The following is a 27,051-nucleotide window of genomic DNA, read 5'->3' on the forward strand; positions in this document are numbered from 1 at the left end:
TTTTTTTCTTCCTTTGAATCAGAAAACATATCTGCAAGAGGAGGCTTCTTGGAGCTTTAAAAACATCAATCAATTTCACAGCTTGGAATAGCGACATTTAGATAAGAGAGCAATTCCTCCATGAAACCTTTGTTTATAAAATTTAGTGAAAGATGTTGTATAATGTGAGACAAACTTTGGCCACACTGGGGCAGACGAGGAGTAAAGACACAAAATCAACACCCAGCTGCCTCTTTTTCTTCTCATGGGGTAGGGAATATTTTTCCTGTAATGACCTCATAATCTTCTCTCTTTTTCTCTTGGTCAGAGATCAAGGGGTATACCAGGGTGAAACCTTCTTCTTCTTAAACTTTTCTATCATTTTTCTGTAGATGTGTATTTTGAAGCTGCACTTATAAATTTTTCACTTTTCTATAATATGTTTATATAGAGATCTTATTAAAATATGCATGCTATTTTTTTCATATTAGAAAAGTTTCAGCAAATGTCACCCATCCAACTAGACTGAATATTCCTTGAAGACAAAGGAATTGGTTTGAATTTATTCATAAGCTCCGTTGTTAGCATGGCACATTGTAATATTATGAACTCAGCACATAGTCTTTGAATTGATAATAGAAAACTTGAAAAACATATCGAAGAAACTATCTTTCTGTCGAACTTAAGAACTTTGGTCTAGTTAATAAACATAATAATAAAATAAGAAAAAGAAATGTTTAAAATTAAAGTTGTGGAATGATATAAATAAATAAGGATTTTAAATATTTTAACTAGCATGAATATAGCTTTTCAAAATTTATTTGGGTTCTCTTTCAAGAAGAAAGAAATAAAATGCTATTCCTATAAATACCTAGCCATCTTTCGAGGCCTGTCTCAAATGTAACTCTTTCTCTGCAGCCTCCCGTAACCTATAAAAGGTTGAATTAATTGCTCTCTTACCTTTTTTCTTACAACTTTTAGTTTGAGACACTTCCAAGCACGTTAGTTTCTCTAAAGTCTTGGCATAAAGGGGAGGTTCTCAATAAATGTTTGATAAATTCAGTAAAACTGAATTGTTTCATAAATTCAGTAAAACTGAATTTAAAAACTATAAAGTAATGAGAAGAAAGAAAAAATCTAATATCTCAAAAGAAGAAAAAATAGAGCTTATTATAAAAGTATTTCACTGACTACAATAAGTATTTTTAAATGCATATTTAAATTATTTTTTCTTTACAATTTTATGGAAAACCTGTAGGATAAGAAGGCAGAGCCATACTCCTTCCATGATGTTGCCCTAACCATCTCCCCTCTTCCTGAATACCTAATCCCCATCTGCTGTATCCTGGCCTCTCAGGAATCCTTGCTAAAATGCCTTGATCATTCATTCAAATGAGTGCACTGGAGCTGCCTGCTTTAAAAAGTTTCATTCTTTAAATTCTACACTCTGCTAGTGAGAGATAATCTGATAAATTATATATTGTATTTTACTCCTTCCATAACATATGACAAATACTCTAGGCTGAAAACATTATTTAATCTGGAGACATGAACCTGGTGCAAGGTTTCTTAATGCTATGGATCCCTCTCGCAGTTTGGAGAAGCTTGTGAACTCCTTTTTAGGCAATGTTTTTAGGTAAATAAAAGAAACCGTGTAGGCTTAAGAAGGAAACCAGTTATATTGAAATACGTGCATTTAAATATTTACAAAATTAACTTTAGGATGTGGTAATATCTGTGCATCTTTATATACTAAATAACAAGACCCAGCAACAGAGCTAAAAACTACTCCAATTTTAGTTTGAAAACTACCCTAATCAAATGGGGTGAACTTGAATTAGAATTATTTCAAGACAGTTACAATAACTTTAATAAACGTAATATAAAATATCTGTTCTTTCTATCGGTGACAAAGTCACAGGTACTGCTAATAATACTGAGATTTATTGTCCACATTCATAAATTTTTAGAAAATGCTAAATTTTATTCTAGGGGCTAGTGAAAATAAATATCTAATTATTTTTCCACGTCAGTTTGTGAAACTTCTGAATTCTATAAGGAAACACACCCTCCCCTATCCTCTCCCCACTGTTACGAACCCTGCTCTAATGATATGGGGAGATTTTGAGCATTTGAATCTTTTCATGTCCAACAACCAGACTGTGTAAGTAAGTAGCCTGCAGGGGACTCCTTTTCTCTCCTATTGAAAACCTATCATGTTTTGACAATGCTGGCTATTGTTCTAGATTACTGTCTTAAGTATTCAAAGTGTATGTCAAGCTGATAGGTAAGAGGAAATATTATAAGTATGCACTATGTGAAGATGCATCAAAAAACTTCAGCATGTAATGTCTCTTATTCTAAAGTCAAAGACATGCTATAAAATAATGCCGTGATGAAATACTCAAGTGAAATAGTTTATTTGCCCCTTGGACAAAGAAAACACGTAGTGACATACAATTCTAAGGTTTAGCAGGGAAAAAAAAGCCTCCTTTAGTTCTCTATTTTATTCAGTAAAACCGAAGAATTAGCTAGCCTGTCTTGAAGCATTACTCACCAGTTCACCAGTTTTTAATACATTTCCAGGATAAATGATGGCAATGTTTATTTTAAAAGGAGAGTATTGAACCAAAAAAAAAGCATTTACTATATCCTGTAAAATACCACATTTAATCAGTTTGTGAGGTTTTGTGTCATAAATGGGGCTCTACTGCTAGGCATTCTTTCACTTGGATTGTTAGTGACATTACTACCTGAATTTTATAAAATATATATAATATGACTCAGAAGCTAAGAACAAAAATACTATTTAATGTACCTTTTTATTAAATAGATTCCCTTACAAAAAGACATAGTTTATTCAATGCAAAATATGAATGGCTATAAGGAAATAATGTCTGTTGGAATTTTAAATGCTACTTTCTTAAAGTAGATATGGGTTAAAGATAGCAATTCTGGTTTAAGTAATAAAGACATATTTTTATATTGTAATCAGAGAAAAGAGAGGTCAGCCCAACTGAGATTTGTAAAATAAGATCATTTCTTTCTCCTAAAATATTTGCAGCGTTAAGTCGTGATTATTTTTAATAAAAAATATATCTAACGTAATTACTCATTGTATACAATACTATTTAAATTAAATGTTGAAAGGCAAAAGTCAGGGTCGCTAACAAATTTAGGAAATTACATTTTTAAACAGCTTATACGATCACTGTAATTGATCTTTTCACTTCTAACTTTATCCAAGGCATTATTTAGTTGCTGATAAACTAAATAAAACCCGTGGAGGTGATATATGAATTGTACTGTGGAACTCAAAATAAGTACCCAGTATTTGAGGAGAGAAAGTAAAGATATAAAAAGGAAACAATAACATTTCATCTTTGTACTAATGGTATTAGGTGCAATATCTGCCCCTTCTCCCTTCCTTGAAGGTAAAAGAATCAACATTCAGATGAAACAATGAAACTAATACATTCCCATAATTTAAACACACAATTTCATGAGTTTCCTCAAGGTTATAAAGGTTAAGTAACTGTTATTCTTTTGAGATATGTTGTCAGGACTGAGGGCAAAGATTGCAGTGGCTTTATTTTTCTACTTTCATACGGCGATATATAAGAAGAAAATACTCACTTTAATATTCACAAGAAATAAATGAGATACCTTCAAAAATCCACAAACTGTTTTCTGAGATTTCATTTTACGCTTGAGAAAGAAACTGCAAACCTTACCTAATTCTATTATAAATTTATCTCTTATCATGATATTCCAGACTTAACCATAAGCCCAGGAAAAAGAGTACAAGAATCATCTTTAAAACGATTTGTGCAAGAAAAATGTATGGAAAGGGCAAACAGGGAATGAGACAGTCATGGAAACAAATGTCAATCTGGATTAAACTACTTAGTGTATCAAAACTCCCAGTAATCAATGCTGTCAATAATGAGCCCAAATACAAGTAAATAAATACTCCTAAGGTTTTTTTTTTCTTAAGTATGTAAATTCAGCATTTTTGTGAGCAATATGAATTCTAATACATGAAACTTTTTTTTTACACCTAAGCACAGAAAGAGCAAAAGAAAATCCAGGCAGTGCATTTCATGTATACTTTGATTTAGCTTTATCTTATCCTATTACATCAAAAGTTCATTTTATTATATTTTGGCAACTTAGATACATAAATATTTCAGCCAATAAAAAAGAAAGTTGGAATGTTGACACACACACACACACAAACAAAAAAACATGCAATTCTTACTGCTATCATACAATGTGAGGCATGTTTGAGGGTACAAACTTTAGGCATGTGTCTGTACGGGAAGATTATAATCAATCAATGAATCAATGAAGGGAAAGAACTATGGTTCCATTATTTATTTTATTATCCCAAATGGTGCTTCACATACTGTAGGTATTTTAAAAAGTGTGCTAATTGAATTATATTTATACAGCACATTGCAGATGTAAAATCTCAATTAGAAAGATGTTGTTTGAAATTTTAAAAATGAGTTCCAGAAGCTCCAACTAATTATTAAACATAGCGAGGATAAAAACTTAGAGCAGGAAAACTAAAGAATTAATTGAAATTGAAACTTAATGAGTTTTGTCTCTCATGTGAAAAATACAAGGTATTATCCAATAGACACTAAAATTTAAAGTAAGAAGAAGAAATGAAAATGGAATTAAAATGAACAGTATTAATTTTTGAAATTTTTCAAAAAAAATCTTACATTTTAGTTCTAAGTTTTAGTTCACAAACTCCTATTAACCACATATATGAATATATCAAAAGAAGTCATTTTCTTCTAAAACATGAAGGCTATCTAACAGCTGCTGAAACAATCCTTTAACAAAAGCTCCTGCACGCAATCATAATTCTTAGGGCCAAAGCTGAACGAGACTTTCTTGGGAATAAAACTAAAATGAGAGAAAACCAAAGCAATAAAGAGCAGAGTTATTGTGAAGTCAGAGAATGTTTGTCTAGGTCACCACTCTTCTCCACCATCTGCTTGACTTAAAATTTTATTACAAAAGATGTCCAATTGCTGTAAATATTTTCCCACTAAAAAGAGACAATTATTGAATTTACGTACTTTTTGTGAAATTTAATTTTTAAAATTCATTTATTGTTGTCCTTTAGCCATTACGGCTTCCAGGCATATCCTTAAAGTCTGTAGGAACCACAAGAAGATTCTAAGAGAGTACAAAGAGCAGATCCTGCTCTGATCCAGGCCATGGAAGTCATCTTCATTTTAATTAATTTACTTTGCCTTTATGAACTTAAGAGTCTTTCAAGGAGGTTGACATTTCACTCATCTGAAAAAGCTTGGAATGTGACAGGGGAAAGGGAGGAGAAGTAAATCAAAGAGGTTAGCAATTTTCCAGATGCAATGTATTTTTCTTCTCTTTCACCAGAAATTTTTGAGAGCTTCTGACACTTTAATTCTCTATTCAAAACCACAGTAGCAAAAAGCTTAAAGTATAATATTTCAGGAAACAAACACACATGCACATACTCACGAAATAAATAACAATTCTGATTCGCTGCTCCTTTAACTGAGAATGTTACTTTTAGTGTAGATATCTGTGTGTACAGTTTAATCAGTGCAATTTTAGTTTAAAAGCAATAACAAGTTTTGTAACTTTTTTCTTGTTTGTGATAATTAAGTCAGAGTCCATGTTCGTTTTTTTATTTTAAAAAAGTGGCATTTATAAAAAATTATCCTCATGACTGTATTTTAAAACATGCTGGAATATTTCAGTTATCACTTTTAACCACATGGTTTCAAGAAACTATGCCCAAATATTTCATGCAAATGCTGGTCGTTTTAGAAAAGCTTTTTTTTCATGGAGTGGAAATTCACTAAAATATCTAGAGGTAAAAACATCTTTGAGACTCAAAGATAAATTCTCAGCAACAGGGGAAATGCCCATTGCTTCTTGAAGCCAGAGAGAGAGAAATGACAGTTAACTCCCCAAAACACCCTAGTTCAATATTTACCTGACAGCTTTGGTATCTTGACATTTTCCCCAGTGCATTTCCTCCTTTATCAGGTATTATTTTACAAGGGATTTCTTGTTTTACAGAGCCAACATAAATCAATCTATAACAGAGGAATTTGTTTAATACATTTATTCTTTTAAGAAGTTGCATGATCATATTTCATTGACTTGTACAATAGAAAAAAATCTTACTACTAAAACAGAGTTTGTGGAGACTGATGCATGGTAAACCTATTTAGTCTTTTCAGAGGTTCATTCTTAGATTTTAATGTTAAATAATAACAACTATTCATTTAAGCGGGTCTCACTGTATATCTTGACCTTTAGCAATTCCACACACAGCAGCTTATTGTGGTATCCTTTAAATATGAGAAATAAGAATATTTTACTTTGCTATTAAAAGAAAAATAAAAGAGTACTGTATGTTACATGGCCCATGAAATATTGGCGGTGTGCTCCTTGGCTTTCATTCGAAGAACTGCGATACTCGAAGACCTCCTTTCAAACTCTGGCTTTGTTTCAAAAGCATGTCCATTGGAAGCTCCAGTAAGAAGAGAGTCAGTGAAAAAATTGTTGAGGGGCACATGGCTGAACTGGTTCTGGTGGTTTGAAAACCCTGTGTAACTGGAATCTGTCCGAGGCGAGTGAGAATAAGGTGTCATACAGGAGGAAGTGTCACGTGGTAACATGCATGAAGTAACCACAGAACCACCACTTGCATTTCCTGCCCACAAATTGTTCTGAATCTGGAATATATAAAACAACAAATATTACATTTACACCTTCTCACTTTTCTTCTCTTACTTTTGTTAAATTATATTTACTAAATTTTGTTAACTACTCATTGTTTGCCCCTATTGGGTGGTCTGTAATTAGATTCTAAGTACATAAAACAATGACTGAAAAATAATTATTTAAAGAATATTTCCAGTTTGTTATACTGTAATAGATCACTAAAACCCACATACTTGACCACAAAAAAATATTCTCAAAACATGTCAATCTCTCAAGTATTCTTTTTCTAGTCATGAATTTTTAAATGAGTCTGAAAGATTTAGTCATGATTCATGGCCAATTCATGTGCTTAGAAAAGTGGTTTAAAATATGGTTTTAAGTTTAAAGATAGTTTTCATCTTTCTAAACAAAATGACACAATTGCTTTTTTTTTTTTTTTTTTAATTCTGAAGTTGGACTCTCGGTGAGGCAGTTTTTGTTGGAAACCATTGCTAACATTAGGCTGTTTGCTCTGTAAAGACATTTTTGATCAAAATCATTTTCGACAATGTTTGCCCTCTCACTGCTTTTTGTATACTATAATCTTGAATAAATAGCTCTGAGAATCTAAGAAATATATAAATATATATATATTTAAGATTTATATATTGTATAGTGAATTTGAAACAGACGTGTGACATGTAAAAAAAACAAACAGAATTCTAAAACATGGACCATTACCAAATAACGAAAGCACAACTGAAAAAATTATGCAAATATATCATATGACTATAACTGAAGTACTATATAACATCTTATATAAGATTGAAAACTGTGTTATCATGTGTCCCCCAAAATTCAAACTTCATATTATTAAATCTCTACAGAAAATAATTCAATGCGATTTTACCAACAAGCATAAATTTTTCTAAGGGTATTATCACGTAAAAAAAAATAAGTAAAATTTGTAAAATATGAATTTTAAATAGGAAGTATCTCAATGTTAACAGACAAGCTGTTTAAACAGAAAAAAGAAACAGTGATCACGTGTTACTGGGAAGCACAGAGAAAAATCATGACAAGTGGCAGGAGCTGGGGAAAAGGAAAATGTTGCATGGTACAACAGTGCAGAAATATGAAACTTTTGGAGATGAATTAAAATTGTATGCTTTTTACATTATTATAATACATTTGAACTAAAACATAGCAACAGTGTACTTGTTCATAACATCCAGCTTTCTTATCTTTTTAAAATCATGATAATAAGAATGATTTTTACACATATACAATGTTTTCTTATATGTATTTTTACAGAAAGATTCCAATCTACTACATATAATCTCTGATGTAGTCTTACAATACCCTAGCTTGAATTGTACTTTCCATGACAACTTATTTTCAATTACTAGCAGAAAATATGTTAAATCTTCTGGATCACACTGGTAGAGAAGTTATTTTGTCACTCAAGAAAGGACCACTTAACCAGTTTCGAAATGTAAGAAAAAACATGAAAACTTCACCCTTTAGTGGGGCTTCACAGATTGACAAGATACTTCTCAGGTGTTTTAAAAATAGCTCATTATATATTTATAAACAGTTTTAAATATATTAAATATTTAGAGAAAGGAGAGGGAGATCTTGTTGCTTGTTGGTAGTATTGCATTAAATTTTCTGTAGAGGTTTAATACTATGAAATGTGAATTTCTTGGGCACAAATAGTATGCAGTTTTCTATCTTATATAAGATGTTATATAGTACTTCAAGTATACTCATATGATATTTTTGTTAATATTTGCATATTTTAATATATAAAGAGAGATCTATATATCTGTATCTAGATACAGTTATGTAGATACATCTATATCTAGACATATATATATATATACTTGTATATATAGTGATTTACATATTTTGTTAATCCTTTTAGTCTTCCCGGGTTATGCTGTTGCGATTTTTGCTCACTGTACTATATGCATTCTATTTTAGCCAAAATATAGTGACTGGTGCCAGTCATTACTGAGTTATGTATCTGAAGCCAAGAGGACTGTTACTGTCATTATTCTGTCAAACTAGCCTTTCTAACTTAATGTGGGTGATTTTCCTCTGACATTCAATCAAACATCATGATACACTGCAAAATCCATAGTCACATGTCTGACAAAAGAGCTTTCAGAAATGAAAGTGAACTTGCTAGTTTTTGAAAAAATAAATGAAAGGCAAGATAGTAATACAGATTATTTACATTTTGTTTGTCAATGGATTTCTCAATTTATATGTAGTATTCCTAGAATATGTTATTAAAATAATTTCTTCATATTTCGTATACACAAAAATGTATTTACCAACGAGATAAAAAATAGAAAGTAAGGAAGATAAAGGCAAGGAAGGTAACCTAATATTCCCCCCCCCAAAAAAATTAACATTAATCGACCTACAAATTGAAAAGAAATTCTCTACAGTCCATGACTTAGGCAAATAATTTTATTTTGATCAAAACTTATCTGGATATGATCAAGCAAGTTAAATGCATTATGTTTGATGAAAGAATTTCTAACATATAGACAAGTGTTCTGAGCAGAACAGATACAGCAAATTACTATAGCAATATTTTAGTTTGGCTTGAGAAGATACTCAAATATTTTGAAGACTGCCATTTACTCGTTTGGACAGAGATACTCTCACACATTCTTACTGATATTTCCTGTTTCTATGGTGTCTATCTTTCCCTCCTCCCCAATCCCACCCATGGTCTTCCATTTTAAAATTTTTGATGTGTCTTCATTTAACGTTAGGCAGCTAGTTAGTTTCCATATCGAAACTTTAGATGCAAATCATAAAAGATGATATCCTCAGTGAATTGGGATTTTTCTTTTTCTGAAGCACTCCTTCTGGATGTTTAAGCATTTGATGATGACAATCAAATTATGTTCCTGATAGCTAATGGTTATCAATTAATTACCGTTTGTCAGGCATTATATTAAACACATTACGGACACTTTTAATGGTTCTAATACACTAGAAGGTTTGAGCTTTTATAAACTATCCACATTTTGTAGAACACAAAATTATAGAACAGAGAGCTAAAGAACCTTACCCAAAATTATATAACTCCAATGGTGGAAGGCATATCTGAACCCAGGAAATCTTAAGAAATGCTGTAATAACATAACTAGTTTTATGAGTTAAAATTGCTTATTTACTTACGCATAATCTCAGCTTTGGGGGGGGGTTCATAGACTCTCATCTCTAAAAGCAAAACCCATGATTATTATTTACAACTGCCTCCTCATCCTCAAGCCTAACACAGTACATGTTAAGTCCTGAATAAAAATTTACTGAATGAATAAAAAATCTCTAAGAATATGAAATTTGGACTGATTCATCTTGCAGGTGTAATCAAAATTTTATTGGCAATTTATGGTAATATATCTAAATTTTGTTTCATGATTTAAGCTCTAGAATCACCATACTCTATAACCTTAACAGAAATCATGAAAATTACATTTCTAGACCTTGCTAGCTGTATTCACTAGGCACGTTTTATTTTTTCTATTAAACACTTCTTCTTCACCATAGATGCACTTCCTTGGAGATTCTGATTTATTAAGCATGGGATGTGGGTAAGGGAATCTGTATTAAAATAATAGTAATAATAAAACACACACGCAATTCTGAAAATCACCTAGAACTAGAAAACATTATTAGAGTCTAACTTCCTTCCAAATGCAAAAACCCCTTGTACACCTTTAAGTTTGTTCATGTCCTTTGATAAGAAGCTCACCCCTTTAAAAAGACATTACATTCTTTTGGAGATCTCTGAAAAAGTAAGCTATTATCTTCCTCTACCTGTGGCTTGTATTTATGTTCCTTAAAATGATAAAGAATAAGTATCATCTTTCTTGCATGGGAAAATCGTAAAATGTCATCAGGCAACTGCGACACTATCTCCAAGGCTCTTTTCTGCAGATAAACACCCCAGTCCTTTCAATCATTACTCATATAACATGGTTTCCAGACTCAGTATCATTATTGGCATGCTCCTCTAGATATGCTTGAAGTTGTCAACAACCTGCACCCTAACCAGTATATAGCATCTGCAACAGAATATCATACACTAGATATATCATATGCTCACCATAAGGAAAACTTGGCAGGTATCATCTTTGTTCTAGATCACCTACTTCTGTTAACATTTGTAGGCAGTATTTGATTAATTAACAAAGTTGTTTGAGACTATGACTGACTAAATCTACTGCTTTCAAGGTGGGCTCACTCTGCTGATCCTTCCCTCCACCAATTCTATTCCTACACAAGTGGTCATTTTTAAACCATGTGCTAGAATCTAAAACTCACATTATCTAAAACTACATATTATTTATCAACAGGAAAGTACATAAAAACCTCACTCTCTGACTCATTAAAAGAAATATTATAATGTTAAATTTTGAAATGAAAGAATTCACTTTTTTTCTAAATAAAATAACTACTCTTCTTTTTGGACTATTTTACAGACACTACAATGGCAATACTCGGCACCAAATAATTTTGCGGTTGTTTTTGTAAGCCTCTAACTGCACAATATTTCAAGGCTTTATAACCAGAAACAACATTATTAAATCAGGCCCACATCCTTCTTTTATGCGTGTTTTTTAAAAAGTGCTTGTATTTACTTTTTTTTTTTTTCTTTGCTGTGTTTAAAAGGAGTAAAGACCTTAAAACATTCCATGTTTTAATGTGCTTCACGATGTTTTTTGAAAGTTCTAGGGGTATGTTCAAAAGCATCGTCCAGGAAACTTAGCCAACTGCCTCCCATTAGCATGAATGGGAGTTCAGCTGACATACTGCACTACACTTTGAACATTTGCCCCTTAATGTTTTTCTAATCAAACCAAAAGTTAGCACTTAATTATACCATGACTTCAGAATTGTGGAGCAAAGTTGTTTTTTCAAATCTGATTCTACTCAAACTAAAACCAAATTTACTTAACATTCTTTTTTTTTCCAAAAAATTAAAAGCAATAGATAAGACGGGATAAATATATAAAAAGACATACATACGTGTGTGTGTGTGTGTGTGTGTGTGTGTGTGTGTGTGTGTGTGTGTGTGTGTGTGTGTGTGTGTGTGTGTGTGTGTATAAAGAGTTTTTCATCATGGTTATATTTTTGTAATCAATTGAGGTAATATGGTAAACCATAGATAGGAAATCACATATAACATCTACCTTAGAAACTTGATGTAAATATATTCTTTGTAACCAAAACTACAATGTAGATTTTAGTATACTAAGCCTGGTTTATATTTCTTACATATTTACTGATTTTATTATAGTGAATAATTTTTAATACTTAAAAAAAAAAAACCTTCAAAAGAAATATGCATTTGTTAGTTTTTGCTTTAGTTGTATAGTGGCATGGTATAAATAAAAAAATCAAATAGCTTTATGATAGCATTTTATATTCTACGTTCTAGTGTCAGTACTATTTAAAGACACTAGTCTAATGAATTTAATAGTATTTCTGAACATGAAAATAAAACCTTCCCTTAATGTTAAAGCATCTCCAAAACAACTAATTGAATAACATTTTTCTGCTGAAATAAGTTTATTTAACCTTATTCTCCACCATATATAGGCTGCTCCTCCTGCTACTAACATCTGTGGTGTGTACACGCATACACACACACATTATGTGTGTGCTCACACTACCCTCACATCACATGCTCAAACACTTCCCTGTTAGAATCAAAGGTTGCTTTAAAAACAGAGATCAGGGATTCACAAAGAGGTACTGTGATGATGTTCTAGCAATAGCTTCTTCACATTAAAATCTAAAAGCTGATTTTGTTTTTTTCTTTGACAAAATGTTTACATTTATTGAATACTCTGTATATTATTTCAATTCTTATAGAAATTTATTAGCACATTTTCACTATATAATTTAATTCACCATATATTTTATAATCTATTTTATAAATGAAAACATCAATACTACAAAAACAGTTTGATTTCTTAAGAGACCATTACACACTGTACTAGCATGTCCCTACCTGTAACATTCAGGGTGTTACAAAATATTACAAAGAATCATATGCTTAGTAACTTGCAGATATTTTTATCTGTTGGCTAACTATAGGGCCCCATTAATTTTTCTAGTTACTGCATCAGTAAGTTGCTGGCAGGGAGAAAGAGTGTGTTTCTCTAAATAGTCAGTATGCTACCAGTGACTAACACAAACTGAGACTTCGCCTACCTGAAAAAAAAAAATCCCCAAATCAATTAATTAAGCAGCAAAAAGATAAATCTGAGTATGTTTTAGATTCTACTTGAGATAAAAGTGAGGGTACATTTTTATTTGAATTTGTTTATTAGGTCTAGCTTCCCCTCCCCCCAAAATTCAGATGACATATTAAATATTAGGATTTTTAAAATCATTTACATTTCAAAAATTTCAAAATATTTTTTAATAAATAGTATTATAAAACTGAAATGATTAAAATTATTTATTCATCAGATAAAAAGTTACAAATTAAATACTGATAGCCACTTTGATTTTATAATAAAATTCCATCTTAGAAATGTGTATAGGGATTTGGAACAAGAAAGATTGCCTTCTAATTATTATTAGAGGTAACAGTCATGAGACTGATAATCTAAGAAGAAAACTGCATAGCAGAAAAATAAAAGCATATGTTTCCCGTTAGAGCAAAAATTAAAAGCACTAAGTTTCATAAGAAATGTTAATATCTGGAAATTTTTAGAATAACATCATGTAAATGTGTTTAAATTTTCTATGATTCAAATAACATTTGAAAGATGCTTCAAGTCAGAGATATAACAACATTAAGGACATTTTTCTTTTCCTTTAATGTTAGCTGTATTCTCAAATTTTATAGTAATTGTGATCATTAAAAAGATTTATGGGAAATCTCACCACATATGCTTATAAAATGAAACTTTTTAAATCAACTCATTTAAGGAGACAATAAAATAATAGCACCTAGCCTTTGCTTTTTTTATTATTATTACCAAGCAACAATGATCATATGGAATATTTTCAAAACATTTGTTACATTATTTTTCTTTATTTTAACACGTGCATGATAGCTATTGCTGATTATCAGTGCCTGATTCTTTTTTAATGACACAATTACCCTATTAAAACAAATCCACAATTATAAGCAAGAAAGATAAAAATGTAAATTTTTAAAATTAATTTTCCTTATGTATAAATCACTTACGATATAAACCAAATATGCAAACTCTTTAATTTGCACAGAATATTTTTAATCAGAGATTCTCACTTGGAATCATATATGGGCTTTTAATTTATTCTTAAAATCCTGAATAAAGCTATAGATTTTACTCATTTCTTTGTATTAACTACAACAATAGAATTTTGTTTTTGTGATTTTAAAATCAACAGTGAGTTTGTACAAAATTTTACCTATTTAATGTTAATGACTTAGAATAAACAAGAAAAATCCATATAAATATGAGGCTTAATAAATATGACATGCATAAAATTCTCAATTAAAGTATATCATAAGGTTCACACTAACAGTAATGGCGTAAACTACAGATTTTAACCCACATGTCTGTTCTCATAGAATCCCTAGGCTTTGATGGCTTAATTTGCTGCCTGGTCCTTCTTTATTCTCCTGTGAGATAATTTTTACATGTATAAGTTAACATTGGCACTCTGCAATAACTTGTGTTTAATTTTTTTCTTATTTTTTTAAATTTTGGTAATCTATTTGATTTACTTTCCTTTTAAAATAAAAAATAGTTATGACCAATTCAGTTAAATTCAATACTTTAACACTGACAACCTTTTAAAAACAAACAAAAAAAGCTAAGTTATTATCTAAGTTATTATGTAGAGTCAAATCAGAATATTACATTTTTCAAAAAATAAGTCTAATTAATTTCATGATTTAAAACTTGAATGCACTTCACTTCTTTAGGATGATATTCTTTGTGTCTAAAGTTTTTGTATTTTCAATAAAATAAAAACTAATTAAAATTTTAATTTAAAAAATTTCAACAAAATGAAAATTAACAAAATCATTCACTGTTTGTAGCTAGCTGCACCTCCACCTAATGGATACTAGCAAAATCTGCCTCATGCTACACATAAATTATTTTTAATATATATACACACATAAGAAATATCATACATATAAGTCTGTATATCTACTAATACATTTAACTAAATCAGCAGCATTACCCACTGCAGAAAACTGTATTTCTTTTTTGATTACTAAAAGATGGACTATCTTATATTTCTCCTATGACTTCAAATATCTGCGTTTACAATCAATGACAGATGGTGCAATATCAATATGATCTGTTGACATAATGATTGTAACGTTTTTGTTCATTCATCATAAAGGAAGTTCCGCTGTATCAATATGACTACATGGTTGGTTGTTTCATAAACTTGAGAACATTCATTACACAATGTATTACTTTAGCTATTTTATTAACATTTTTTAAAGTTTTTGGTTTATTTGTTTACTTCAAATATTTGGAGAAAAATCAGAAGAAACAGTGATAAAAATGTGATACTTATTCCAAAGGTAAAAATTGTTCCAGATGCCTTTAAATCTAAAACACAGTGGTTGAAAAAGACAAATTCTATATTCCTAATTTACCTAATATAAAGGTAAACTTTAAGATTACTACAGAAATTTGTGATAGAAGGTGTGATCAACAATATCTTCACAATCACTATTATATGAAAATATTAGAATTTCATCTAAAAGATGGTATAACTACAATATCTGAAATAGAATGTTTAACTAGAAATGTTAGGTAGCTTTAATCTGTTTTAAATTATCTAAGTGACTACAAATTACCTATAACTTAAATCCACCTCTTGATATGTTCAAACCTCAAGTGGTATGTATTTATAAAAGTCATCAATAAAACAACAGAAAACAAGATACTGTGTGGGACCCTTTTCACATTTGGTAAACTTATATTTAATGGTGATTCTCACTATATACTAAGTAAAAGCTCATTCAAAATTTTGGAGAAAAAACTTCAGCCCTTCTAAAATTTTTGATAAAATATTTTCCTCATGAGAAAATAATTCTGGTGAATTGAAAATATACTCAAACATTCCTAATGTTACCATATTTGGTTATCCTAATTTAAAGAGGAAAGTATGTTTAACTGAATTTGATCTTTCCCTAGACCTCTATACAGTACATTTTCTCACAGATCGGATTAGTGTAAATGCTACAACATAAGAGAGCACCGAAACATTTAGATACCTGAGAAGCAGGTAGGTATTTTAGATCAAGGAAATCAAGAGACTTACCCAAAGTTACCTATCAAAGTTACTAGATAGGACACTATCTAGTAAATGATAAAATTAATGCTCATTAAATCCAGACCAAACCTAACTGCATGAAAATAACATTCCTCGTAAGAAGTAGTCTGGCTATAATCATCCAGAAAATATTTGTATCTTAACAGAATATATTTATTTACCAAAATAATTATTTTAAAAATGATTTAATTTTGCTAAATTAGAAACAAGTTAGTAACTAACATCAATAGATCTTTGGTTGCTTTTCAAATTCAAGGCCAAAATATTGAGATCTCTTTGGTTTGTTAAGCCTAGATTGCACCAAGAAGTGTTTTCAGAAGTTAGTACAAATGTCACCTACTTTGTAATCTGTCTACAAAGCAGGAGGTTTTGTCTAGGTTATTCATATATCCCTTGTGCCTAAAACAGTATGTTGCATGTTGATAAAATGCAAATAACTTTGGAAGAAGAAAAATTAAGCTGAGAGGGGTGTGTACAGATCTTTCTGGTCTATTTCTTTTAACCAAGAAGAAAACTGAGGAAAAGTTAATTGCTTATGCCCACAAAGCTGGCTAATAGTACAGATTCAGAAACGAGCTGTTTTATTGAAGACTGATTTTTCTTGTTTTATAATGTAGTACTGAATAAAAATTGAAGTGAATCAGTACTTTTATTCACATCTATTCAGTGTCTATGTAATTTTCTTAATAATGTGGTGATACAAAGATGACTAAGGACTGAATCATCTTTTTAAGTATTTTACATTGTAAATGGGGAGGCAGACCTTTTACACAACCCACCACAATGTCAGTAAGAAAGTGATGTGCTCACTGAGGGTGGATTCAGAGGCTTCATGGAGGAAATGTGGTTTAAGTGAGGGGAAAGGGAATTCAGTATGGAGGAAACAGATTCAGCACAAGCAATGAGACAGACAGTTTTTCTAAATGTCATGTCTTGAGGAATATCAAATAGCTTCATTTAGCTAAATCACAGTGTTGACAAATGTCAACTGATATTTTATATCAGCACTTCATAAATTTTAAAAAATGAAAGTATGTTTGCTTTCCAAAGTGATGTGATGTTTTAGGGTCAAATTTGAACTCCTTCACTGCTCAGAGATGAATTAAGGAGATAATGTCGTATAAAGAGCCCAGGACACCTGAACTCAAAAAACCTGGGCTCAAATCAAATCAGTTAATGGATATAAAAAGGAAGCACAGAGCCTGGCTTAAAATAAGCCCCCATTTGTTAGTTATTATTTTCACTGTTATGGCTGTTGTTACTGAAGTGTAATGAAGACCAGTTGAAACAAAATATTTAGAACATTTTAGAAAGTATTACTATTTATGAATAAACATATTATAAACATATTAACTTTGTACGAGGTAAGATGATTATCCACATTGAAGAGGCTTGAGGAGATCATTCCCTAAATCATCTGTTTTTTACACATTTGTGTGTAAGTTTTTGCTTTCCTCTCAAACTATTAATTCTTTATTTCTTTCCTGCCTCCAACATGATCTAATTTCCAAATTTTCTATAATTAATAATTTTTTCAGTAATTAATAACAGTAACAAAAATTCAATGTCTATTGCATTGAGTTGTTCGATTCTATTTCGGTTCCTATTTCTCCCATTATAAGTTTCTATTTTCAAGTCATATGATGAAAAATGTTTCTGTTAGGATGAAGCTTGGGAGACATGATCTTGGCATAATTATTTTTTTCAAACAACCTAAAGAAAGTCTACTGTATGTATTTAAGTTAAAACAAAATTTTCCCCGACCTTATGCAATATCTACAGTGGGGAGCTAGAAACACATGATTTCAGAATTGTTGGCAACCAAACACTAAATAACTTAAAAAGTACTATGGATTTCACAGTATTAATTATTATTAATAATAATGAATTGCACTGTCAAAATAACATCAACATATGTTCTCTTTGTTCCCATACTGAAATTTTGAAGGGATATAACTAATGTACACAAATTATGACCCTAGGAAAAAGAGATGACTAGTCAGAGTATATTAAGCCATATTTAGCTCTTATATAGACATTAATTGGTGCCAGGCCCTATTTTAAATGTTTTCTGCCATACTGAAAAATAAATAGGAGTCAGAGATAAAGCAACCAACAGCCAGGAACAGAAAAGTGGAAAATGAATGGGTTTTAAAAGAAAAGAAATAATGACTGAAACAATAAGATGCAATTGATATATAGAGAGATATATTGGTCCATATGAAAAGGGTTCAGAATTCTTTGCTTTCGTATTTCTAAAGTCTTCACAGTCAAGTAGTTTGAAATGTTTTAAAGTACATGCCATCTCAATTATTTTTTCTTGTTATTTCACTGGTTTGGGTATGTTTCCTGCTTTTGTGGAACAAACTGCCGACTCAAATAATACAACTCAAGCCTTATGGTCCTTTGTTATTAATTTATTAATCATTCAGTTATTTAAATATAGTCACTGACAGAGACAGTCTATTTATAAGTGTTAAGAACTTTGCACTTGGGAGCCAAATTGGCTCTAGTCAAATCTGGGCTTCCTCACTAGTGAAAGTGAATAAATATCTCACCTTTCTGTCCCTCAGTTTCCTCATCTGAGAAATGGAAATAATAACACCTACCACATAATATTGTTGTGAGGATTAAATAAGTTAATACACATAACCTGCTTAGAACAGTGCCTGGACATATAGTAAGGGCTACAGCAGTGTTAACAACTATGAAGGCACTACTGTCCCTGTTCTCATGGAGCTTGGAGTCTAAATGAGAAACATCCTCACATCATTTTGTTTAGAACTCAACTAAGGCACTCAAAAATATCTGGTGATTAAAAATTCACTAGCCCTATGATGGTAAGTAACCAGAAGTATTTTCATGCTTTTACATATGTGAAAACATAAGGTAACTGCCTTAAGACAAATTTTAAAAGAGAATCAAGATTCTTCTGATGACAGGTAGAAGTCATTCATTCAAAAGGTATCCATAACATTGGTCTTCCAGCAAACTGCTGTGGAAAGGCTTAGCTGCAGCAGACCTCACAAATTGCCCTGTAGGGAACTTGTGTGATTGCAGACCAATTTCTTAACTCAACTGGGCCTGTTTTCCTAACTTTTAAAATGAGGGAGTTGAACAAGATAATTTCTATGGATCTTTTTAATATAATATAACATTAATGTATTGGGTGAATTTATCTGAAGAAATGAAGTTCCCAAAATAGTTTTTTTAAGGATCATAAAAGGCATAGGAACACAAGAAAAACACATTAAAGGACCAAATTCACACTCACAGGGTTAGAATTTACAATTGAAGGAGATGGATAGACTAAAGTTTGGGGCTGAGAAGATCTAATTACTGAATTATCAAGGTATTCATCCAACATATATGGTACAAATGTATTTTCACTGTGGTCTCTTACAGTGTATATTATTAAATAACAAAGAATGAAATAACACATGGCTTGCAGCTTATAATATATATGTTCTTTATCATGTATCAAATACAGTTCTGAATATCATTATTCAGTATTAGAAAAAAGTAACACAAAGTAAATTAGGAAGATATTTTATTTACATGCATTGCAAAGAATAAAAAAGAAAAAACCATACTCTCTAGATTAAAAAGGAAAAAAAAGAAAAAACAAATGAAAAAACAATGCCTAACCCTTTTTGAAATGAGGTAAGAGAGCTCCCATTACAAAGGGAAGTATTTCTTATACATAATTAATCTATGTTTTAGGTCATAAAGGACTTGAAACAATGAGAAACTTCAAATCTGAAAAGACAACATAGAAAGAGAGACATTTGTAAGTGGAACTGAAGTCTAAATAGGCCACATTTGAGACCAGTTTTTGGTACAGTTCATAAGACAGTAGCCACAAAGATCGCATGCCAAGCAATGCTTTATTTTAAAAGTTAACAAAGGAATAGAGTCTGATTAATTAAAATGTAGAGTAATTAAATGACTTGTATCATTACATGAAGCTATTTCATTTGTAGCAATGTAAAACAAAGTCCAAAAGGAAGAAGTCTTGAAATATTTTTAAATAAATGACTCTGAAAGAAAATAATAATTTAGTAAAATAAAATAATTTAGTAAAATAAAAACTTAACAAACATGGAAAACATCTTCTGCATGATAAATTTTCATTCTTAACTATTATATGAGATATGATAAAGCCTATGCTAACACTTTTAAGAATATACAAACGCATCTATTTTTCCTGATCAGTATTCTGTGCAGTTTACCATACCTGTGGGTAGCTGTCAGTCCTTGGCAAAACTGATATATCATAGGTGGCAGCGAAATGGCTTTTAGCTTGTTGTATTTGGCCATACCGTTCCCTTTTTCTCCACTTGGCCCTTCGATTTTGAAACCAAACCTAATTTTTTAAAAAAGGGAAATTTTAGCTAAGGAATGCATGGTAAGGCAAATGTGATTTTAAAAGATTTCGAACCAGAAAGGTAAACCAGGTCAACAAAATTACTAATAAAGGAATTCTTTTTATGTCAGAAAAGGATCCACAAAATTCACTTTCTCTTATACCCTGATGTGATAAGTGGTGTGTCCATGAGGCAATATAATTTAGTAGAAAGGGTCAGGACAGTTTCAGCAAATTTATTTGATATGTCTGAACTTCTGTTTTCTCACTTATGGAAAATAAAAAGGAATTAGATTATACCATCTTGAAGACTACTCATATTTCCACATTATCATGGATAATCCTCCCATAAGAGAATGTTGCAACTTTAGGAGAAATTTATGCCATAACACTAACCCAGCCAATCTATAGCCAAATTAATCCCTGGGTCAATTTTAAAAAATCATCTTTAAAACACGTCGTAAGGTGAAGATTCTTATGGGTTGTGCCCATACTTAGATAATCGTATAAAAATTTAAACATAAAGATTACATCTCTAAAATATATGGCACCAGCAAAAATATTCTGATTATTTAGAAGCAGAAAAAAAAAAATTTTGAGTATTATAAGGACTATAGGTAAAATGGAATCATTTGAAGTTGAACTATGGTTTTAAAACACATAAATGTGTTTATTACATATGCTATACCACTTATTTATTTTCCTTATAGCAAATGTTCAGATATTTTCACAATCATGTCTCCAATTTAAAACACTTACAGGTAATATGAATAATAAATTAATTACAGCAGATATTACCAAGCATCAAGAAAGCCTGTGAGTTAGTATGGCCTCTACCAGGTCACAAAGCTGTTTTCCACAATTTCTCTAATTACATATTAGAAATATTTATCATAAGAATCATCTTCCTCAGGGCATTAAATATTCATTAATTCACAGCTGTAACTCTCCAAAATATTTATTCGCACATTTTAATGTAGTAAAAAGAGATACAGAAAATTATATTTAATATGGATACTCTGATATTTTTGAGTGGACATTATACGAGCAGCTTTTGGGAATCTAGTCTTCAGAATATAAAATATTTAGGGAAGAAGCTGGCAATGAGGTATAAAAATGCAAGATGTAAAAAACCTTTCATTAAAATTTACTTGGAAATTTTACTCTTTTTCAAACTCAATTCTAATCTATTTTGTTGCCTTCACAATTATGGCAACCAATTAACAGTTAATTTTTAAGTACATATTACAAATTTAAGATGACACTTTGAAGAGTGAATTCAGCAATTAAGACAAAGAGAGCTACCTGTTCAGAATGGTTTCTTAGCACACAACCGGTAAATGTGTATTATCCATTGTACCCAGGGCTCAAGACAACAAAAAAACAGGCACCAAGAATACATTAAAAGAATTTAGTAATAACTATTTTTTTTCCAATTGACAAAAAGACCTTGACAATCTCCTTAAAATGAGTGCCAATTACCATTCGCATGTGAAGAGCAGGAAAGAGAACAACCTGAGTAAATTAGGTTCAGTTTGGCTTTCTCTGCACGTAATTAGACAAAAAATAATCAAGAATTGATGAAACGTTAAGGGGAAAATATGTATTGTGCATAGCTGATCACTGTGTGTGTAAATGTATTTTTCTATGGTTACAAGTATAACTAATTTAAATTTATAGACACAAAACCAAAAATCACACATGCAGGACTGGTGTTAATACTTGACAATTCTAAACTTCTTCCTTACCATCAACTTTTCTATCATATTTACTTCCTGAACTAAGATAAAGTAACCATTTGCCTCCACAAACTCAAGCAAAAATCTGCTGCTTATTACCCTGTACCACCAGATGCTGTCTTTAATGATGTAAGGGCCTTACAGTGGCTTAATCTTAAGAAGGAATACTGTTCTCCACTCAGAACCAAATTTTTCACTATTTTATTCATTTCTCCATTCCAGTGGTTCGTGGGAATTGCAAAATTTAATATTTTCCTCTTTGAAGTAGTAAAAACACACAAAAAGAAAAAGAAGATTCTCCTGAATTATTGTTTCATTTTAAACTCTTACTTATTACTTGGGAACTAATAAAATACAGCTTAAGAACAGCAAATCTAGTCAAAATAAAATACTTCTAAGAGACAGAATTTTAGCTGGTATAATATTTTTAATTATTAAAAATTTAAGTATATTGATTCATATGTTTGATAACCTGAATATATTTTAAATATAATTGAGTACATGCAAAAAATTACTTTAAGTGCATTATTCCTATTGCATCTGAAAAAACAGCATAATTTATCTAGATTTTTAAAATTATAATGGAATAGCATGTATTGACAACTACTGGGGCTACAAAATTGTAAGTGAGCTATTAAATCTTTCTTTAATTATGTATGGTGAAAATATATTATGGTATACATAACAATTGAGAGTTTGTGGGGTTGTTTCATATTTTTTCATTTGCTATAACGTCAACCCCAATAAAATTATACATTTATGGGTTATTCTACAAATAGCTTACAAATACCTAGCACATAACCTAAGAAGAATCTCAAAAGCTGATAAAACAGAAGAGAAATGAAATATATCAATTACTGAATGGATAGCTATGATTCCGTTTTTTACCCTTTAAAAAATAATTTTAAAAATCAGAGATATGTTATATTCTGTTCTTTGTGTTTGTTAATTTTTATGCCTACATAATAACTCAAGTATTCTTTGTTTTATGTGAGTTTTCAAATTCTTTGCAAGTAAAAAGGAATTTTAGTGGACCTTCATGTATATATATTACATTGTTCCATATCTTCAGCTGGGAAATCAGTTTCTTTCTTTGTGGCAAAATAGAACAATTCAATTATTCTAACACTATCCATCTTCCTACTCCCTGCCCTCCCAAGGCCTTCTTCATTTGGCTCCTACCTGAACCCTGGCTTCAGTGAGCTCTGTCCTCAGAGCAAGTTGTTCTCTGACGTATACATCTGGATAATGGGTTTTCTGAAAGACTTTCTCCAGCTCCTCCAGCTGCAAACTGGTGAAGGTGGTTCGGTGTCTCCGCTTCTTACTGCTGGATACATTGCTGTCACATTTATCCCCAAGTTCATCCAGTTCTCCCTTCTCTGGCATCCCTTTCACGGGAGACATTCGGAGACTGTTACAGTTGTCCATAGCTCTATTCAGTTCGGTGTGAAGGGGCTGTCCTTCTACTTTAGTGATCCCATAGTTCACTGTACTCAGAGGGAGAAAACAACAGTTCTCAGAAATGTGAAACAAATCTTGATGAAAGAATGAAGTTGAAGTAATACAGAGCATCAAGAAAGTGGTCTGTTAATAACTTATTGTGCCAGTATTAATTTGATCATCACATAATGTACAATTATTAATTCACTGTGGGGAAAGTTTAAAACCCATTTTTAAATGTACATGGAACTCATATAATTTTCCAAAATTCACAGTTTTATTTCATAGGATTAACATAATGTTTATGCATGTAAACTGTAATCAAATTAATGCCGAAAAATTAAAGGATGCTCTGTTCTTAAAAAGAAAAACCTAATTGTCCATGATTTTTGAAAAGTGAACCAAACAATGTAAGTCATATCTTTATTCACAGCAGACAAAATTAAGCTACTTACATGGCCTAGAACAGATATTTCAACTTTAAATAATACCTGTATATCAATATCTAAAAGTTATCTTCCCCCTCCACACAAAACCTATTAACTATATATTTATAATGTGGCATTATTTCCATTACATTTTGATATTTTGACTGTATATTTATGTCTGCATTTAAATTTTTTTCCAAAAAGTAATCTACTAAATTGAAAAAATGAATTTCATATCAATTTCTGAAAGTGCATTCTACAGAAAAGAATAAGATTTAAGTATACTTCTTTACCTTAAAAACTCATCTTGAAGCTCCTTCTTAAATATTTCATTCTCTGCTTAATTCATGAAATATGTTTTAGAACAGAAAATTTTATTTTTTCCTCTACTGAAGCACAGAAATTAACACATTTATTAAAACATCAGAAAGGATGGAATCTGGCATTCTGCTAAAGGGTGTTTTAATTTCAGTAATTTCCCTCTGATTTGATAGCATGCTTACAGTATGAAATGAAACAAAAATAGACCATATAACGCTACACATACACAAATACAATAAATGCACATATGAAATAAGAGACATTTTTAAAAAGTAAAGTTAATGCAGCCAGAATGATAATTCCTAATGGATGATCATATTTTTTCATTTGTTTCTGTTTTTAAATGATCCCCCATAACATATTTTTACAACTGTTTTAGTCGTATACAAAGGTATTCTACTTTAATGCCTATACAACTTAAAGAGCTAATAATTAAGTACTTTACATTTCAATATCGCTAAGCGAGTAAATCTCAAATTTTCTCATCACAAAAAATGTCAAATATTTGAGGTGATAGGTCGGTTAGTTTCACTAAATCATTCCATGTTGTATTCAAAAGTCATAACATAATTTTGTGCTGCATAAACATATACAAATATAACTTGTCAATATATAATAATTTTAAAATCCTAATAGCTTTCATGCAAAGGAAGATGTAATTTAAAACTAAGTATAAAGAAGATCCATGACTGATTAACAATACGGTTTTGTCTCAGTGGACAGAGTTGAAGGGGGAACTTCGGCAATTAGGGGTGGGGGAGGGGAAGCAGCGGAGAGGCTAGGGCAGCTCTGGAGAAAGACAGTCTTCCCTAAATTAAGCGGACCGCTGCCTACGTTCACCTTAATTAATACCTCCCTGTTAAAATTTATCCTAGTAGTGTATTATTCGTTTAAAAGCTGACAAAGTTTCAAAAATAGGGGTATTTCTCTTTTTATTGTGGATTCCCGACTATTTTAAATATTATGATCGAGTCCATTCAGCAGTCAACACAGGACACTGCAGAAACACTAAACAAAGTCCTGTCCATTCAAATAACTTAATGCATACATCCTGGAATTTCAAAAATACAGATATTGAAGTCTGAAATACAGCCAGAAAGCCAAAAATTCAGTGTATTAAAATTTTATTCTTCGCGTCTTTCTAAATAAATGACTGAAACGTTTCAACTGATTATTTTCTCTATCATTTGTGCCTTTAGTTTTGGTTTATCCTTACAAGGCAAAAGTAACCTTGAATGTTGAACAAAATAAGTAAAATATGAGATGAGAATTTTTTTTAAAAAAAGCTGTGTACAAAGTATCTAGGAAAAAAATGAGCATCTACAAGCCGGTGTCTTGCCAGATTTTGAACCTCCCTTAAAATAGGGGGCGGGAGCCTTGTTGTAAATATTTCACACTTAATTCGTTTGTTATTTTAAGGCAACCAGCTCCTTACAGCTTAACTGTGGAATATATACAATGATAAGGAAAAGTCCTCTTGGAATTGTAAACGTGCTTTAGCTGTCTAAATCTGAAATAATCGGTTTGTACTGGGTTACAAGATAGAAAAGATAGATGGTTTGTTTTGATAACATTTTGACTTTGAGATACTTGGGCATTCAAAGTTGAAGCTTTCACCCAGAAGCATTCCAAAAGACTTCTTAGGAATCGGAAATTTAGACAATACAGAATCCGGGAGTGAGTAGTTATCTGCGAACCCTCTGCCCGAAGCTATTCAAAGTGATTTTGTGTCTAACAAAATCTTAACGTGTGTTGCATTGCAAACGCAAAAAAGCAGAAATCACAAATCCACACAGGCTAATAATCTAGCCACCCTTTACCTTCACAATGAAAAATATCGCCACTTCTTGGAAATCAAAAAAAGGTTTTTCACCTAAATAGAGCTCCAAGTTTTCCTATTCGTGACGACAGTGACGTCCTCTAACGAGCTGTGATCGATTTCAGCTCCTCCCGCCCGGCAGCCCGGCGGGCTCGCAGAGGAAACGCGCTGTCCTGACTCAATTCTACTCTTTAGCGACCTATCAATTTATGCCCGAGTCCGGGACAGAGGGATTCCGGGACCCGTAGGAGACAAAACCCGACAGCGGAAGGAGAAACGCGCGGAGGCAACCCGGTGCCAGATTCTTCCCTTGCCCCCCCAGAAGTGTGCTCCAGCGGCTGCCCCGCTCCCTACAGCGCTCACCGCTGCTTTCCTTCGCCCTCCAGCTCTCTCGCTCCCCCTCTTCCTTCCTGCCTCCCTGCCTGTACCAAAGGGTCCCGCACTTCGGCTAGGACCGAGGCGCCGGCGACTCACCGCTGCTGTCCTGACAGGGCGAGGTCCTCTCCAGGCGCACGTGATGCTCGGCGCGCGGCAGGGGCCCGAAGGCCTGCACGCATTTGCCCGCCGACGCTTTGCCGTAAAAGGTCTCATTGTCCAGCGTCTCCATAACGTGCTCCAACGCGCCTCCTGCGCCCATGTAAAAGTCACTGTTTTTACTCGGCGGGCTCTTGAGGGCAAACTTCTCGCTGAGAAACTCCATAATCCTGGAAGGCTGTCGCGGAGCTCTCGGGGCGCGGAGGCAGCTGAGCGCTGGGGGAGGGAGCGAGTGGGCGGGAGGAGGGAGGGCCGGAGAGGAGGGAAGGGGAAGCGATCGCTGCGGCGCCCGGAGCTGCCCGGCTCCCAGCCCTTTAATGCGTCCCGGCTGGAAAGGGGGCACCCGAAGTTGCTTTTATATGTTGAAAC

The 27,051-nt window shown here is 32.0% G+C and overlaps 1 protein-coding gene across 1 annotated transcript; it reads right to left on the minus strand.

Annotated features, from left to right (window-relative positions):
- Window positions 1–6,410: 6,410 nt before the first annotated feature.
- ALX1 (ALX homeobox 1) lies at window positions 6,411–26,848 on the minus strand. Its single transcript, XM_063076397.1, has 4 exons — window positions 26,623–26,848; window positions 23,323–23,627; window positions 20,273–20,401; window positions 6,411–6,731 (listed from the first exon to the last, which is right to left on the minus strand). Exons 1-4 carry the CDS (start codon window positions 26,846–26,848, stop codon window positions 6,411–6,413), a joined length of 981 nt encoding a protein of 326 aa, XP_062932467.1.
- Between the last annotated feature and the right edge of the window lie 203 nt (window positions 26,849–27,051).

Source organism: Cynocephalus volans, chromosome 12 (assembly GCF_027409185.1).
Source record: "Cynocephalus volans isolate mCynVol1 chromosome 12, mCynVol1.pri, whole genome shotgun sequence".
Classification (NCBI taxonomy): domain Eukaryota; kingdom Metazoa; phylum Chordata; class Mammalia; order Dermoptera; family Cynocephalidae; genus Cynocephalus; species Cynocephalus volans.